The sequence below is a fragment of the Haliotis cracherodii genome, unplaced genomic scaffold, assembly GCF_022045235.1.
Source record: "Haliotis cracherodii isolate W230 unplaced genomic scaffold, xgHalCrac1.p SCAF_7, whole genome shotgun sequence".
NCBI lineage: Eukaryota > Metazoa > Mollusca > Gastropoda > Lepetellida > Haliotidae > Haliotis > Haliotis cracherodii.
Window position 1 is genome coordinate 57,785,526 of NW_027266330.1, and position 18,908 is coordinate 57,804,433.

The window sequence follows — 18,908 nt, forward strand, 5'->3', positions numbered from 1 at the left end:
TAGTCAGATGCCATGGAATCACGCATCTCTCCCTGGTGGTTTGTGTCATGTGATGTGTTGTAAAATTATTATTGTTTTTACTAATATATTTATTTTCAAGATTAATATTCATAATCACATTTATTTACTAGTTGCATGAAGTCTATTGAGCATGAATTGTAGATACTTGTTGCATGGGAATCTTCGAGCCACAATTATATAACATTTCTGTCTGAATAGGACACTGGGCCTGGGATGTCCTCTTGACCAATGTAAAGAAAATGAAATAAACCGTCTTTTTGTCATGACCAAGATATTCAATTGAGGCCTCAGTTCTTTGATGAACTGGGGGCAAGGGTGGCCCAGTCGTCTAAGGCGCCGCGATTCGCTGTGCAGAGTTGCGTCCCTTGGGCATGCCAGAAACCTATGATTGTGGGTTCGAATCCTGGTTCGCCCCGATTATGTTTCTAGGTCTGTCAGCACCATACCCGTGCAAGTGGTAAATGTCTGAGACCTGCATCACTTCGGACTTTCCTCCCACATTAAGCTGACACGCCGTGATGTAACTGGGTGTAATATACTGGGTGTAATGGGGATAAGTTTTCTCAGAAACTAATAAAGTTACGTGGAAGAAACTTTGCATGCTTATCTGGGAGATTCTTGTCAAGACTGAGTTTGAAATTTGTTACTGTAACTTCCTTTTTTACTGAGTTAAGGCCCTTGCTACATGTTTTAAGATTTTGTTCCGACACAGTTACTTTTGTTTTAAAAGAAGATTTAACAGTTATTTGTGAACAATGGGTAACACTTTTTATACTTTTATTATATTGAAGTGTGAACATACTTGTGAAGTGTAAAGTGGTGCTGTGGTAGTGTTGACCATTTTAGCACAACAATGAGGCAATAATCTGTCAACTTTTATAGCACAACAATGTGGCAATGATGTATTGACTATTAATAGCACAACAATGTGGCAATGTTGTGTTGACTAACAACAGCACAACAATGTGGCAATGTTGTGTTGACTATTAACAGCACAACAATGTGGCAATGTTGTGTTGACTATTAACAGCACAACAAGGTGGCAATGTTGTGTTGACTATTAATAGCACAACAATGTGGCAATGATGTATTGACTATTAATAGCACAACAATTTGACAATGTTGTGTTGACTATTAATAGCACAACATTGTGGCAATGATGTATTGACTATTATTGCATTGTGTTGTAATATTGATTATTATTATTATTGCATAGCACTGTTGTATTGATTATTACTGGATAGCACTGTTGTAATGATAATTATTGCATAGCACAGTTGTATTGATTATTATTGCATAGCAATGTTGTAGTATTGAATATTATAGAACAACAATGTAGGAATGGTGCATGTGCATGTGTTGATCCTGATGTTGGTGGTTGCAGACTCCCTATTAAGCCTTGATGTTGAACCCCTGTTAGACTTACGGGATGATATAGTGGGTAAGAGGGCTTCCTTTGCCTCTAGACTACTAGAGTAACCTCCCTTTCTTCTCACATTACTAACACAGACGTAGTGTTCAGGTTTGGTCTGTGGCAGTGGGATTTATGGCACTCCAATTTTCTGTGCAGAGTTGCTTCCCTTGGTCATGCCAGGAACTGCTGGTCCTGATTGGGATCTCAATCTGTTCTTGTGTGTGTAGGATTCACCTCTGAAATGCTGACCTGTGAAGGGGCAGAATAGGTCTTCAGCAACACATGATTGCCATAAAAGGCGACTATGCTTGTCGTAAAAGGCAACTATGCTTGCCATAAAAGGCGACTATGCTTGTCTTAAGAGGCGACAGGCTCGATGACTTGGTTGATGATGCGTGTCATTGTATCCCAATTGCGTGGACCGATGCTCATGATGTCAATCACTTGATTGTCTGGTCCAGACTTGAATATTTCGAGACTGCCGTCATATTGCTGGAATATTGCTGAGCATGGCGTTAATCAACAAACAAACTTACAAACAAGATCCTTGTCCAGGATCCTGGTGATTGTAATTCACTTCAAGTAGCATGACATTCAACAACACATACTAACAAGTCCAGGATCCTGGTGATTGTAATTCACTTCAAGTAGCATGTCATTCAACAACACATACTAACAAGTCCAGGATCCTGGTGATTGTAATTCACTTCAAGTAGCATGATATTCAACAGCACATACTAACAAGTCCAGGATCCTGGTGGTTGTAATTCACTTCAAGTAGCATGACATTCAACAACACATACTAACAAGTCCAGGATCCTGGTGATTGTAATTCACTTCAAGTAGCATGATATTCAACAACACATACTAACAAGTCCAGGATCCTGGTGATTGTAATTCACTTCAAGTAGCATGACATTCAACAACACATACTAACAAGTCCAGGATCCTGGTGGTTGTAATTCACTTCAAGTAGCATGTCATTCAACAACACATACTAACAAGTCCAGGATCCTGGTGATTGTAATTCACTTCAAGTAGCATGACATTCAACAACACATACTAACAAGTCCAGGATCCTGGTGATTGTAATTCACTTCAAGTAGCATGACATTCAACAACACATACTAACAAGTCCAGGATCCTGGTGATTGTAATTCACTTCAAGTTGCATGTCATTCAACAACACATACTAACAAGTCCAGGATCCTGGTGATTGTAATTCACTTCAAGTAGCATGTCATTCAACAACACATACTAACAAGTCCAGGATCCTGGTGATTGTAATTCACTTCAAGTAGCATGTCATTCAACAACACATACTAACAAGTCCAGGATCCTGGTGATTGTAATTCACTTCAAGTAGCATGTCATTCAACAACACATACTAACAAGTCCAGGATCCTGGTGGTTGTAATTCACTTCAAGTAGCATGACATTCAACAACACATACTAACTTGTCCAGGATCCTGGTGATTGTAATTCACTTCAAGTAGCATGTCATTCAACAACACATACTAACAAGTCCAGGATCCTGGTGATTGTAATTCACTTCAAGTAGCATGTCATTCAACAACACATACTAACAAGTCCAGGATCCTGGTGATTGTAATTCACTTCAAGTAGCATGACATTCAACAACACATACTAACAAGTCCAGGATCCTGGTGATTGTAATTCACTTCAAGTAGCTTCTATTACTTTGCTGGTGCTCTTCCTTTTGTTTTTGTTCAATAATGATTGTAAATATAAGTTGTCATGGAAACATAAATATATACCTCTTCCAAGATGATTATTGAATTTTATTAAGGTTCAGGTAAGAAGAGTTTCCTGTAACATTCATGGCCATCCTTGTATGGTCATCTAGCTGTTTCCATCACTAACCTTGTGGTTAAAGCGTTCGCTTGTCATGCCGAAGACCCGGGTTCGATTCCCGACATGGGTTCAATGTGTGAGGCCCATTTCTGGTGTCCCCATCCGAAGTATTGCTGGAATATTGCCAAAAGTGGACTAAAACCATACTCACTCACTCACTCACTCACTCACTCACTCACTCACTAATATTCCACTGCATGCCCCTGTATTCTTCCCCACATCTGTCACAATGACTGACACACATATGAATCAAGGATACAATAACTAGATAGAGCTGTAAGGAAGAGAATTTTATGGATGTCAACTTCTTTATCATGAGGAAAACAACGTTTCAGAGTATATGTTTACTTCTTCATCATCTGAATGATACAATTCCATAAAATTCTCTTGCTTATGTGTATCATTTCTAAATGCCTTTCAAAGACCAGATAGAGCTGATTGATAGAGCTCAGGACCTGTGTCTACATGATGATTCCAGAGTAGAATAGCGACTCAGGACCTGTGTGTCTCCATGATGATTCCGGGGTAGAATAGTGACTCAGGACCTGTTTGTCTCCATGATGATTCCAGAGTAGAATAGTGACTCAGGACCTGTGTGTCTCCATGGTGATTCCAGGGCAGAATAGCAACTCAGGACCTGTGTGTCTCCATGGTGATTCCAGGGTAGAATAGTGACTCAGGACCTGTGTGTTTCCATGGTTATTCCAGGGTAGAATAGTGACTCAGGACCTGTGTGTCTCCATGGTGATTCCAGGGCAGAATAGTGACTCAGGACCTGTGTGTTTCCATGGTGATTCCAGGGCAGAATAGCAACTCAGGACCTGTGTGTCTCCATGGTGATTCGTGGGCAGAATAGCAACTCAGGACCTGTGTGTCTCCATGGTGATTCCAGGGCAGAATAGTGACTCAGGACCTGTGTGTCTCCATGGTGATTCCAGGGTAGAATAGTGACTCAGGACATGTGTGTCTCCATGGTGATTCCAGGGTAGAATAGTGACTCAGGACCTGTGTGTCTCCATGGTGATTCCGGGGTAGAATAGTGACTCAGGACCTGTGTGTCTCCATGGTGATTCCGGGGTAGAATAGTGACTCAGGACCTGTGTGTCTCCATGGTGATTCCAGGGTAGAATAGTGACTCAGGACCTGTGTGTCTCCATGATGATTCCAGAGTAGAATAGTGACTCAGGACCTGTGTGTCTCCATGGTGATTCCAGGGCAGAATAGTGACTCAGGACATGTGTGTCTCCATGGTGATTCCAGGGCAGAATAGCGACTCAGGACCTGTGTGTTTCCATGGTGATTCCAGGGTGGAATAGTGACTCAGGACCTGTGTGTCTCCATGGTGATTCCAGGGTGGAATAGTGACTCAGGACCTGTGTGTCTCCATGGTGATTCCAGGGTAGAATAGGTACTCAGGACCTGTGTGTTTCCATGGTTATTCCAGGGCAGAATAGTGACTCAGGACCTGTGTGTCTCCATGGTGATTCCAGGGTAGAATAGTGACTCAGGACCTGTGTGTGGCCATAGTGATTCGTGGGCAGAATAGTGACTCAACAGGGATTCCAGGTCACAACAAGTCTCAAAACCTGGTTTAATCTGCACTAGAATTACCTGCACCCGCAGTCTGTTCAGGCACTCACTCACTCACTCACTCTCTCACTCACTCTCTGACAAGCTGCAGGAGAACCTTGCCTCCCCAGTGTGAGGTGTCACTGTTCTGAAAACATATTCAACACTGTTGTCAGAACCGAGCCTTGAGACTGTTGTCTTTTTACGTTTTTTTGCTTCTTCTATTAATAGATTAGTGAAATATTAACATTTCTGTTTATTTCAAATGTTTGTAAAAAACTTACAGTCTGAGATTTTGTTTCATATATCTCCCAATTGTGATGTAATATCTTTGGTTTGACAACTTTTTGTGTTTTGACCGCAGTTGATCTAATATAAATAACTTATCAGTCTTTCTATGTACATACTTGAATTTGCTTCATATTATTGAAATGCAGGTAAAAATAATTGTTTTTTTTAAAATATCAGCATGTTGAATTTTTTTCTTTCTGTAGGCCGAGTGGGTACACCCCAGTATATGGCGCCGGAGGTGATCAAGCGCGAGCTCTACGGGAAGCCCGTGGATATGTGGGGGGCTGGCGTCATGCTATTCATCCTTCTCAGTGGTTATCCCCCTTTCTGTGGAACCAAAGAGAGGCTCTTTCATCTCATACTCAAAGGCAGCTATCACGTAAGTAAAGTGTATTGGAAGTTTGGTGTTTACTCTCTTTTTTTTTATCAAAGTTCATCTGGTTGATGTCTTCCTGAGCAATTCTTGACAATATGTAAAGCTCTGTCATACCTTCCTGCTTCAATGCCATTCCAAATTGTCTGAGAAATAATTTGAAAGGACCAGTGATGCAATCATGTCAAATATATCTGGTTCGGGAGCTCAAAGGCCGCCTCCGTGGTCTTGTGGATAGCGTCTGCCCGGAGAGCGGAAGGTCAGGGGTTCGATGCCTGTCCACGTCATACCAAAAGACGTCAAAAGATTGTGCTTGTTCTTTCACTGCCTGGCGCTCAGCTAAGGAGATAAAACAAGAAATGGTTGGCTCAGAGTCAGTCTCATGTGTCTGAGTGGGGTGACTACGACATGGTATCTCAGTGGGGTAACAATATTAAGCTGGCATTAATCCGGACTAGTACAAAGAGCAACACACACACACACACACACACACACACACACACACACACACACACACACACACACACACACACACACACACACACACACACACACACACACACACACACACACACACACACACACACACACACACACACACACACACACACACACACACTCGTTCGCCCCGATTATGTTTCTAGGTTTGTCAGCACCATACCCGAGCTCGTGGGTTTCGCCGAAGTGGTAAACATCTGAGACCTGCATCATTTCAGGCTTTCCTCCCACATGAAGCTGACACGTCATGATATAACTGGAATACTGTTAAAAGCGACATTAAACACAACTCACTCACTCCAACAAACACTTGCGCACACACACATGCATGAATGTCGCTATGTTAGTGCAATAACCTTGAACACAACGCTAAGCCCCATTTTATCTAAACCTCAGGCAGCTGAAGAGTATTATGAACACACTCCTTCATAGGGATCGCCGCCAGTACCTCGTGCTGGCCAATAGGTGATCATATCATGGTTCATTGCTCGATCAGCCACTGGTATATTGGCCCTGTCTTAATGTTTACAGACCACTTTTGATAGAGCGAGAATATTGCTGTTACTTAATTGAGCAGTGCTAAACTCAGCGATCAGACAATGCCATTAGGGTAGCCAAGTGGTTAAAGTGTTTGCCTGTCACTGCGACCTCACTCTGCGTCCACCCTGTGGGGATTCTGGGTTTGAATAAGTCCCCAAAAACCAAATGATTCAGGTGGTCGTGCTCGGTAACTTTGTAGATTGTGTGTCTCCGTCCCTGATGGTGTGAATCGTTGTTCACAATATACGTCACAGGATTGTCTGGTCATCACCAACATATTTGCTGGCTGCTGTGATATAGCTGAAATTTTTGAGTGAGGTGTTAAACAGCAAACAAACAAACAAACAAACAAACAAACTCTCCTCAGACCAGTGGGGTAGCCTAGTGGTTAAAGCGTTTGCTCGTCAAGCCAAAGACCTGTGTTCGATTCCTCGCATGGGTCCAATGTGTGAAACCCATTTCTGGTGTCCCCCGCCGTGATATTGCTGGAATATTGCTAAAAGCAGCATAAAACAATACTCACTTCTAAGTTCAACTGAATTGTGAATGCAGACAGTTTACCCCCAAGTGGGACTTCTATGCTGATTTTTTAGTTCTATGTTGAATTTTTTGTTCTGTGCTTCAATGCAGATGAGACCCAAACAATGGAGTGGTATATCAGAAGGAGGCAAGGATTTAGTGCAACAGTTGTTAGAGCTCGACCCCGAGAAGAGAATAACTATTGACGATGCCTTGGAACATCCATGGATAAAGGTAAGAGTTCTCTCCCTTATACCAGTCAACCTGGCACATCAAAGTCTAAAACGTTATGGGATTTATTGTTGGAACAAAAGCCGATTCCAATTCCCCTCACGTCATGTGACTTCCTGGGTCTAAATAAATATTTTTTTAATACTTTGTTTCCTAATGTATCTTCAGCAAATATCTTGCATCTTAAACCTTTTCTTAATTTTAATGAATAAAGTTTGTTTGGTGTTTTGTTTTTAAGTATTTTTACTGAATTCTTTAACATGAGGTTGTCAATACCCTGAGCACCTTACAGAACAATTTCACATATTTGCTTCAATACAATTGACTAAATATTGATTTTCGTGCTTTTCGATTCTAAAGAAGATCGAGATGGGATGCACATAAGAGAGGCAAATAAAGAGTTTTTTATATATTCTTGGAAAAGAAAAATGTTTCGTGAATGGATTCAAGAATACAGAAGTGTTTTGTAAATATGGTCAAGCAACGAGTCAGAAACAGGCCCTGAATCAGTGGTGAGGGATTGTTTGGTCATGTCTGGAGAAATATATTACAAGTAATTACATGGCATTTGATTGGCTAACCCAGTATTTGCTTTTGCATTCGGTTTCCGTGAAGAAACAAAAATGATGTACCTCACCCACTAAGGACTACTGTTTCCTGATTGGCTGATAATAGATAGGGGCGGGGTTTGTGTTGCATTATGAATGATGTCACTGATTTCAGACAGTTTGTGAAGTTATTGTTGTGACACATTTATTCAAACGACTTGACTTCAATATGTTTTTGCATTTATTGAGATATAAATGTTAAAAACAGTATGCACACTTTGCATATTTTTGTGGAATTACACACTAAGCAATACCTTTTATTTAAAAATAATCTGACTCGCCCATAATTTATATTTATACTCCTTAAGACGATTGACTGAGTGAGTGAGTGAGTGTGTTTACATTTAAAGAAGCCATGTAAAAGCAACATTGCCATGTTTATCAGGCTTGTTCTCAGTCGATATTCCTTGTTTTATGATGAAATGACTTGATGCCGGATATCGACCTGTGAGGAGGCCTAGATAAATCCCTGTACATTTCCAAATATGTACCTTCTCTGTACCTCGTGCGTACCTCGTGTGTACCTCGTGCATAACTCCTGTGAACCTCCTCCTATTTTCCCTGTATCTTTGTTTCAGGATAAGAAGACAACTCCAAAAGTTCATCTCCATGAAACAGTGGAAGCACTGAAAAAGTTCAATGCAAGGAGAAAATTAAAGGTGATAGTAACTCACTTGAGACTTTTCTGAATTTAAGTCCATGTCCTGTCCTGATCTCACAAAGGATATCAAATGTAACTGGATGATTAAAAATAACGTGTATATTCCTGAGGATGACTTTATGGGATTTTATGAATGCTTCCAGCTAATTCTTATGTGAAATGATTGCGTTGTTCTTGACTGGATTATTGATACATAATGATGATAGTTATAACACTGAGAGTGTGACTGCATGCAATGGAACTGATTTATAATATTACTGGGCCTACCCAGTACATTGATGTGTGATTTGTTTGTTTGATTGTTTGTTTGTTTGTTTTTTGACGCTTCTCTCGAGTCTAATCGAGTCTGGACCAGGCAAACCAGTGGTTGACATCATGAGCATTGATCCTCGCGTTTGGGATCGATGACATGCATCAATCAAGTCAGCGAGTCTGACAACCTGATCCAGTTAGTCGCCTCCCACGACAAGCATAGTTGCCTTTTACAGCAAGAATGGGTTGCTTAAGACCTATTCTACCCCAGGTCTTCTCGGGTCTATCAACATGAATATCCGGGTCTTCAGCAACCCATGCTTGTGTCGTAAGAGGCGACTAACGGGATCGGGTGACCAGGCTTGGCTGATGTACGTCTTCGTATCCCAATTGTGAAGATCGCTGCTCATGATGTCAGTCACAGGATTGTCTGGTCTGGTCTATCTACAGACCACTGTCATACAGCTGGAATATTGCTGAGTTCGGCATTAAAACAAACTGATGCATGATATGATTATAGATATGTCCTACAATGTTTCTGTGGACTGACAAGAGTGGTCACAGTGTTTGTCACATTGATCTCTTCGAGTGGAACAGTGTTTTGATATTCTGGTTTCTTGGCAGGGGGCCATCATGGCAGCAGTGTCAAGTTCAAAGTGGACCAACTTTTACAATGATCCAACTCCGGCAGAAGAAAACAGCGAAGAGGAAGTCACATCTGCAGGTGAGAACATCAAAGTGATTGAATGAAGCTGGGATGACTTAGGGTACCCGCACTTGTAATACACTGGCTGTCCAAGGCGCTGTAATTCATAACTTCACACTCTGTTGAGGAGCTGTCGGGTGGCCTAGTTGTTAAAGTGTTCGCTCTTCACGACGAAGACCCGGGTTCGATTCCCGACATGGGTACAATGTTTGAAGCCCATTTCTGGTGTCCCCCGCTGTGATATTACTAGAATATTGCTAAAAGCGGCGTAAAACCATACTCACTCACTCGTACTCTGTTGGCAGCAGTGTCCCAGGTCCTAGACTCGCTGGAGGAAATCGAGTGTCTGGCTGATTGTACAGAGCAGGAGAAGGACTTCTTCGAGAGCGTCTTCCAAGATACAAAACTACATTCTCTTCTTGAGGTAAGGCACCTTTAATCTGTCCCTTCAGAAAGATGGTTGTACAATTTATTGGCTATTTTTGAAGCCTGATATCTCTAGATGTAGGCATATTCTCTGCAGTTTCGATATAAGGTACTGATCACATTTGAAATTAGTAAAGTGGTCATTCATTCACTCATGATTTTCTGGATTTTATTCTCCAGAAAAGAGTTATTCAAGCTAACACTTTGGTTCGCCTGTCACTGATGTATTCATTGGTTGCAGTGGCTGTTATTTTGGCCAACCGATGCCTATGCACCACATCTTGTTCTTTTATGCCAGCAACTAAGAAATATCAGGACTTCAATCCTGTCAAGAGACACTTTGATTTCAGGACCAGCTTGAGGAGAAACAATATTACATGCAAGAAATTGTTGATTTGAATGCATGTTGATTATCTTGACTGCTGTGTGTCATAATTCAAGGGAGTTGATTGTTAAATATAGCCATTATGTCTTCAACTGCATGCACTATTTCCCTCTGTATTTATTGCAAAATATGGCCATTGTGAATCAAGGGAGATAATCCCCATGTACACAGCGTTCCCGTTTACCGGTAATTACCAGTTTTTCACCAGTAAAATTAGGCTTGATATTTCAGGCCGTAAGCATAAACCACGAAATTTATCTTTCTATTTATTTTTCACCAAAATGATATTCTAATAAGAGCCCCCTATTTCTAATTTTGAGAGCACCCTGGGCACTTATTACGTCGGATACGGTATGTCCAGTCTCACAGTGAATAAATGCTACGGGGTTGAGGTCTCAATTGCTATGCCTTGTATTAGGGAGTGAATATTGCTAAAAAAGGTGTAAAACCATACTCACCCATCCACTATTGTTCATATTACACATGTGTCCATTGACACATATGTCAATCAACAAAAGACGACTTATGCACGGTAATGGTATCGTCTAATACAGTTCAATAATGTTTTGATTTCCAATAACTATTGAATTATTTAAATTTTATGTAAATATTTTGATTTTTTTTCAGATTCAGCTTATTGATGTTTTAGGAATGTGTGTTTGTGTCTGCCATGTTTGATATTAATATGTGTACGTACTTTATAATCAACAAAATTTCAGATTGTGTGACTGTTTTCAGCATTATATTACAGAATTTGAATACACAGCCAAATTATAGCCAGCATGACACACTGAACATAGTTTTTCCATTATTCATAGCAGGAAAAAGAATTTTTGGAAAGAGTTCTGGAAGATACAAAACTACACGCTCTTTTGTCTGTGAGTACAGGTGCATCATGGGAGTTAACGTTTGTTAGCGTTAGTTTTGTATTTTCGATAACCTGTTACTCTCTTTGACCCTGTGTGGAGAATTTTTTCAATCTGTATTTCCAGTTTTAGATGACCCATATTTTGTTGCTAATATGACCTAGTTGTCTGAGTTACTTTGGGACTTCAGCCGCCCTAATATATCGCGGTCTGTAATAGGATGTCGTCTGCAGCATGGTCGTCAACATTAGGACTTTACTTCTTTCACTCACTCACTCATGTACTGATGTATTCAAACATCTTCCTGAGGCAAGGGAGTTAACTGACTATAAAAGTCCTGCTTCCACCCTTGCTGAACTAGGCTGGAATATTGGGTTATATTTTGGCTGGACTAACGAGTCTATGGATAGTCCATTCAAAATCATGTCATGAATTCGACATCCGATTTGTAAACTGCCATGCAGATATCTGGCAATTGCAGGATTTGCAAAGCATGTATTCTGTCCATTTACCGTCAGCATATAGATTCCAAATCTGTTCATGTTTTTAATCAAGGTGCTCACGTGATTTGATGCACTTCGCAAAGTAAGACCTGTGTTTTTAAATTTATGATCATGATTATCAATCAGATCATCTTGGCTGGGCGACACCCATTTGTTTGAAGCAAATGCAAGTGATATGACAGGTGGAATCTCATTGGTCAGCAGGAGGGACATAGAAGGGACATAACTCTTAATAGCCACTGGTGACGCAATGATCGACATTCCAGTCTAGTTCGGCAAGGGTCGAAACTGGACTTTTACAGTCAGTTGACAACCTTACCTCTGTAAGGTGGTATTGAGATGGTATATTTGAGCAGGCCTTGATAAATTATTTAATAATAAATAAGATCCAATCCTATCCGAAATCCTAGGAAATGAAATGATCGAGCCTCAAAAGCTCACTCCAGCCAAGAAAAAAACACTGAGTCCTCCCGCTCCCAAGCTCAGGATGCCATGAAAGCAATAACTTTAATAACACAATAGCTGTGTCATGCACTCGAGTGTCCATTAGGAGATTGAGAAGCAAGATGTGCGCCATCGGGTGATAAACCGTCACAGTCATTCAGTCGTTTCCGTGATCGACAAGAAACCTGGACAGTCGACCACTAAGTGTCCCCTCAGGCAAATAACACAACAAGCATTTGCACAATCTCATTAAAATCAGAACTTTGTTCTTGCATCCGCTAAACAAAAATCAGGGAACATCCAATTACGGGTCACATCATGACCTTTCATCCGACCAATCAGAGCGCCTTTCCAGATCGTGCAAGGAACAAGCTGAACGTGATTTCCCATAGTACAACCTTGAAAAGATTAGCACGACAGTAACAGGCAGTTATAGGCTGTATGACTGATCATTGTTAAAATCGTCTATCTTTTCCTTTAATGGGATAAACATATTTTGAAAGGAAGAGACAATCTCGACCATCTGTTTGACATTCCAGAATTTGCTTTCAGTTTTAAAATTTTGGACAGAGAACTTTGTCAAAATATGTTTCAAGGTGTGGTCTGGAATTGAAATCTCCAGTTTGAAACTAGTGCCATAAAGCTCAAGAAAGCTGCATACTGATTGGTTAATGTCAACCGCTTGTTGGTCATTTCATTGGTCGGTGAAAGTTAGTGAAAGGTCGTCCTAACGTGACTTGTAATGGGATGTCCTCAGATCTTTGTGCAGCGGTGGCAAGAACGATGATCTGATTTGAATGAGATTGGCATTAGCACAAACGTATTATAGTGATTTTGTCCCAAAGTAATTTCCTTTCAAATTGTTTGATTTAAGTTGGATGTGATCTTGAGTGTCATTTAGGAGTTTGATATGTAAATACTGACAAAATAGTATTGATAATCGTCTTCTTTAAAAAAATAGCGGGGCAGCAGGGTAACCTATTGGTTAAAGCATTCTCTCGTCTTGCCAAAAACCCGGTTTCGATTCCCTAGATGGATAAAGGTGGCATAAAACCAAACTCACTCACATAATTGTAGCAACGTTTCAGTGTGTATTCTAAAACCATTGTATTGTGGGTTCGAATCCAGGTTCGCCCTGATTATGTTTCTAGGTTTGTCAGCACCATAACCGTGCTCGTGGGTTTCACCAAAGTGGTAAACATCTAAGACCTGCATCACTTCGGGCTTTCCTCCCTCATTAAGCTGACACGCCGTGATATAACTAGAATACTGTTAAAAGCGGCATTAAACCCAACTCACTCACTCACTCTAAAACCATTGTGAACATCACTGAAACCTTGCTACAATTGTGCAAGAAGGTGATCATCTGTACTATTTTGTCATTGATAACTTAGATAGTCTTAGACAGGAGCTCCCCTAGACAAGCATCTTGAGATGTAGCCTTGTATTCATGAACAGACAACCTCACCCAGTCCTGGCCTAATCGCATCTAGTGTATAGCGGTGTGTGGAGCATGTTTCTGTGTCCGAAATTACCGTACACTCATTTGTCATAATACCATATGTTGTCCTATGCTCAATCTGAGTAGCCTGTGTATGCTCAATATGAATAGCGTTGTATATGTGATATGAATAGCAATGTGAAAAGAGGTCGGTGGGTGGACATGGGTTGAAAGCATTTGATGGTGCGAACAAAGGTCTGGGTTCGATTCTACACATGTGTGCAATGAGTGTTCCCACCATGATATTGCTTTGCATGGCTAAAGGGGGGCACAGGTGGCCCAGTCTTCTAAGGCGCCGCAATTCGCTGTGCAGAGTTGCGTCCCTTGGGCACGCCAGAAACCTATGATTGTGGGTTCGAAACCCGGTTCGCCCCGATTATGTTTCTAGGTTTGTCAGTACCATACCCGTGCTTGTGGGTTTCACTGAAGTGGTAAACGTCTGAGACCTGCATCACTTTGGGCTTTCCTCCCACATTAAGCTGACACGCCATGATACAGTGATCGCTCGCTATTGCGCTCTTCGATAAAGCGCTACTTCGGTTACTACGCGCGGTAACGCATGGCTCCCAAAATTTATGTACACTTTTATTACTGATAGTTTTACACAGACATAATTGTATTGTTGTTCGTTGTTCATTTGCACATAACGCTTCTCATTGCATAATCAACCGTTTATCGCTGAATGGAGTTCTAATAATCTGTTTGAAAACATCCGCGGCAAGTCCCGGAAATACGATTGTTCAACTAGTTAACTTTTCACACTATCGACCTTTGATCTTAGAAGCGCATGCATGCAATAAAAGAGAACCACAAGCGAAGTTTATATTCTTAATTAGTGGGCAATCCAATTTGAGGCGACACTGTCACACACATGTAGTTGCTGTCACAACACGGCGGTCATTCATCTCGTAATCGCGCTTTCGTAACATCGCCTGTTTTTTTCCGTAGTTATAACAAGCGATTTCATTGGATTAAAATTTGTTTCTAATGACGCTTTCTTGCCGAAATCTACTACAAGTTTCGTGATTGGTCAATTTTGAGCACGTGACCTCAGGCAGCCAATCAAATTATAGCTGTGATACCAAGCTCGTGTTTGATAAATTTCAGAAGTTGGCGAAAGATTTTTTGTTAAATCGTGTTAATCTGAACGTTTTAAGCAGGAAATCACGATTATATATTAAAAATATGGAACTTCGCCAATGTATCGTGCTAGGTTACGAGTTGTGACAAAGATTTTTCATGCATATATTTTTGCATTAAACATTGTGTCCGAGCCGAGAATTCAAGGCGACGAAAGCCGAGATGTCATTTGACTTACATTACACGCAATCGTACGAAACGATGGAAATAATAACTTAGATGTAAGTTTGATTACTTTTAGATATATTTTTGTTGATTTTATTTATCACTTTGTATAATATATTTAAAGATTTGTTTAAAACGTCTTTATTTTGCTCTTTGATGTGGACCCGTTGTCGAAATGTGTGTCCGAGAATTTTATTTTCAATAACATCGCGGGAAATAGTGAATAATTGTTTAATTTATCGATTAAAAATGATAAATTGAAATGGAATACGTATTTCAGACATTGTGAAATGTGACAGATTTAATAAATGAATGATATTACAGGTAGATCTAGGTCCATAAAAATATATACTATTTTGATGTGACGTGAGATAAACACATATTGATGATTTGAGATTTTCCGAGCGCGCGCCTCGGCCTCGGTTAAACGGCTCATCGTCTATAACGCCCACCAGTTATTTGGACCCCATTGGTAGCGTTATAGCGAGCGATCACTGTATAACTGAAATATTGTTAAAAGCGGCGTTAAACCCAACTCACTCACTCACTCACTGCATGGCTAAAGACAGTACTGCCACACTTTATGAGTATAGCTCTGTGTATGCTCTGTCTGAGTAGCATTAAATATGCAACTGGATACATTCGTGTGTGTTTCCTCCGTGTACCAAGACTGGTGGATGCTCGTAACCGGAAACCGTCTCCAGTTTTCTCTGCGTTGATACTTTGTGGTGCATTTTCCAGACGTACATGAAATGTTGTTTTTAGTCGTCCTACATGTGCCAACTTGCATAACCTTTTGGATAATGTCAGACTAGATTTCTTTTTGGGGATGACGTGACCTCCGTGGTCTAGTTGGAGAGAGTCTGGTTGGAGAGCGGTAGGTCGGTGGTTCAATCCCCAGTGGGGTCATTCCAAAAGACGTAAATAGATAGTACTCGTTGTTACCCTATCTGGCGCACAGACACAGACAGACAGACAGACAGACAGAAAAACACACACACACACACACACACACACACACACACACGTCGATATATAGAACACATTTTGGATTTATTTTTTTTTATTCCTTTTTTCATTCCTGATGAAGTATGGCCCATGAATAGGCCCCATTTTACCTTTTGGCTCAAATAGAACAACTGTTTCAAGATCATCTATGGCCTGGCTTGCCATATAACTACGGAACATGTGTGCTGTCTTCATCCCTGTCAAAGGACACATTATCAATAGCACTATAGTTTAAGTCCTAAGGAACATATAAAATGGTATCCTCTTCAGCTGAAGGGGCGGTCAGGTAGCATAGTGGTTAAAGCGTTCACTTGTCACGCCGAAGACCCAGGTTCGATTCCTGACATGGGTACAATGTGTAAAGCTTATTTCTGGTGTCCCCCACCATGATATTGCTGGAATATTGCTAAAAGTGGCGTAAAACAATACTCACTCACTCCTTTGCTGACGTACCTTATCCCTAATCATAAGAGTTATTGACAAGAGATATGACCCATGCATGGAAATTTGAGTCAGCTTTATCAATGCATACATGAACTTTATTTGCAATTCTTTGAAGATATCTTCACTGGTGCATGCCGTTGCCATCGTCATACTGTGATTTTTGTTACGATATCGACAAGACGTCCAAGTGATGTAGAGTGTTGTAACCATTAGATGCAGCACAGCGGAGGGAGCGCGACCAGATCAATAGGAGTGGTGTCGTTGTCTGGACAGATAGTTGTAGGCAGTACACATTCATGTATACACGACCACATGGTCGTTATGGTGAAGTTACCCACACTCATGTACACACAATCACAAGGCCGTTACAGCAGAGCTAGCTTGGATGGCCTTGTGTTTGTAGACAGTACACACTCATGTACACACTATCACAAGGCCATTACAGCAGAGCTAGCTTGGCTGGCCTTGTGTTTGTAGACAGTACACACTCATGTATACACTATCACAAGGCCGTTACAGCAGAGCTAGCTTGGCTGGCCTTGTGTTTGTAAACAGTACACACTCATGTACACACAATCACAAGGCCGTTACAGCAGAGCCGTAACAGCAGAGCTAGCTTGGCTGGCCTTGTGTTTGTAGACAGTACACACTCATGTACACACAATCACAAGGCCATTACAGCAGAGCTAGCTTGGCTGGCCTTGTGTTTGTAAACAGTACACACTCAAGTACACACAATCACAAGGCCATTACAGTAGAGCTAGCTTGGCTGGCCTTGTGTGAAATTGCTGGAATATTGCTAAAAGCGGCATAAAACCATACTCACTCACTCATGGGTGGTCCAGTCTTATAAGACACTGTAATGCGTTATGTCCCTCGGGCATGCCAGGAACCTGTAATTTTGGGTTTGAATCCTGGTTTGCCCCGATTATATTCCAAGGTTTGTCAGCACCATACCCATGCTCGTGGGTTTCACCAAAGTTGTAAACGTCTGAGATCTGCATCACTTTGGGCTTTCTTTCCACATTAAGCTGACATGCTGCGATATAACTGGAATACTGTTAAAAGTGGTGTTAAACTCAACTTACATGTTTAAAGTCATACATGTACAACTCAAAATTTAAAGAACACCCAATTTTTTCATATGACTATAGTTCATTTGTCATGGTGTGACTAGTCATTTGAAAAACTTTGGGTGTTTTTTTTAACTTTTTGAGCAGTATAAATCAAGATCAGAATATGTGCAGAAGAAACTTTTCAAAAAGTTTTGTCTGAGCTATCAGTAGGGGCTCAAGTTTTGTCTGAAAAAAAGATATCTTTTGCCATCAAAAGGAGTAAAATAAATCTTCATGCCAAAAAATTTAATAAGACTTCTTTTAGATGTGAATATCCTCATTACTTGAGCTTAGGAAGCTGAAGTCAGCGTCCATGGTGCGGACAACCTCATTGCAGCCAAACCTGACATGCTAGGCCATACTTCCTGTCTTAACATGACTGATGTCTGAATCCGCAAATCCCGATATAATTTGATTGACAGTGGGTAAATTGTGCCAATTTAGTCTGAAGATAGAGTGTTCCGTTCCGAAGCAACCATGTCGAGAGACTAATGGACTCAGAGACGATATTCTCAGCGAGATTTATTCCTGCTGGTGTCATATCCCTGTGTAACCTTAAAGATGTCTGTGGGATGTCTGCTATAGCTCTTGGAGGCTTGTTATTATAAAAAGTTCCAGGTTTGGATCTTTTGTTTGTGAAGAAACTGACAGGTTTACTTGAGAATTTAAAAACATTCAGAAGTGTTCTGTAGAATTTTGCGGGCCTTTTACTCCTTTAGTAGTGTAAAAACATATTCCCTCACTCACTCTGCAGGAATCAAATGAATGGAGCAGGCATCTAGTGAACCAAACCAGCTGTGAATATATATGTTGTGTGATATTTAAGGGAGGTAACAATGGTTCGATAGGGATGTGACATTGATGTGATATATCAAAGGGAGGTAACAATGATGTGATATATCAAAGGGAGGTAACAATGATGTGATATATCAAAGGGAGGTATCAATGATGTATCAAAGGGAGGTAACAATGATGGGTTATATCAAAGGGAGGTAACAATGATGTGATATATCAAAGGGAGGTAACAATGATGGTTTATATCAAAGGGAGGTAACAATGATGTATCAAAGGGAGGTAACAATGATGTATCAAAGGGAGGTAACAATGATGTATCAAAGGGAGGTAACAATGATGTATCAAAGGGAGGTAACAATGATGGGTTATATCAAAGGGAGGTAACAGTGATGTGATATATCAAAGGGAGGTAACAATGATGTGATATATCAAAGGGAGGTAACAATGATGGGTTATATCAAAGGGAGGTAACAATGATGTGATATATCAAAGGGAGGTAAAACTGATGTATCAGAGGGATGTAACAATGATGTGATATATCAAAAGGAGGTAACAATA

The 18,908-nt window shown here is 40.7% G+C and overlaps 1 protein-coding gene across 11 annotated transcripts in view; it reads left to right on the forward strand.

The window, feature by feature from the left end:
• Positions 1-18,908, forward strand: part of LOC139448502 (peripheral plasma membrane protein CASK-like) — a 483,162-nt gene that overhangs the window by 231,717 nt on the left and 232,537 nt on the right. For 6 of the 11 annotated variants that reach the window (XM_071230056.1, XM_071230052.1, XM_071230057.1 and 3 more), the window contains 7 exons: positions 1,406-1,462; positions 5,374-5,549; positions 7,212-7,334; positions 8,518-8,598; positions 9,477-9,576; positions 9,864-9,982; positions 11,188-11,247. In XM_071230056.1, coding sequence (XP_071086157.1) covers positions 1,406-1,462; positions 5,374-5,549; positions 7,212-7,334; positions 8,518-8,598; positions 9,477-9,576; positions 9,864-9,982; positions 11,188-11,247 — 716 coding nt within the window. The remainder of the gene's footprint in view (positions 1-1,405; positions 1,463-5,373; positions 5,550-7,211; positions 7,335-8,517; positions 8,599-9,476; positions 9,577-9,863; positions 9,983-11,187; positions 11,248-18,908) is intronic. The other 5 variants (XM_071230060.1, XM_071230061.1, XM_071230062.1 and 2 more) reach the window with 3 other exon arrangements.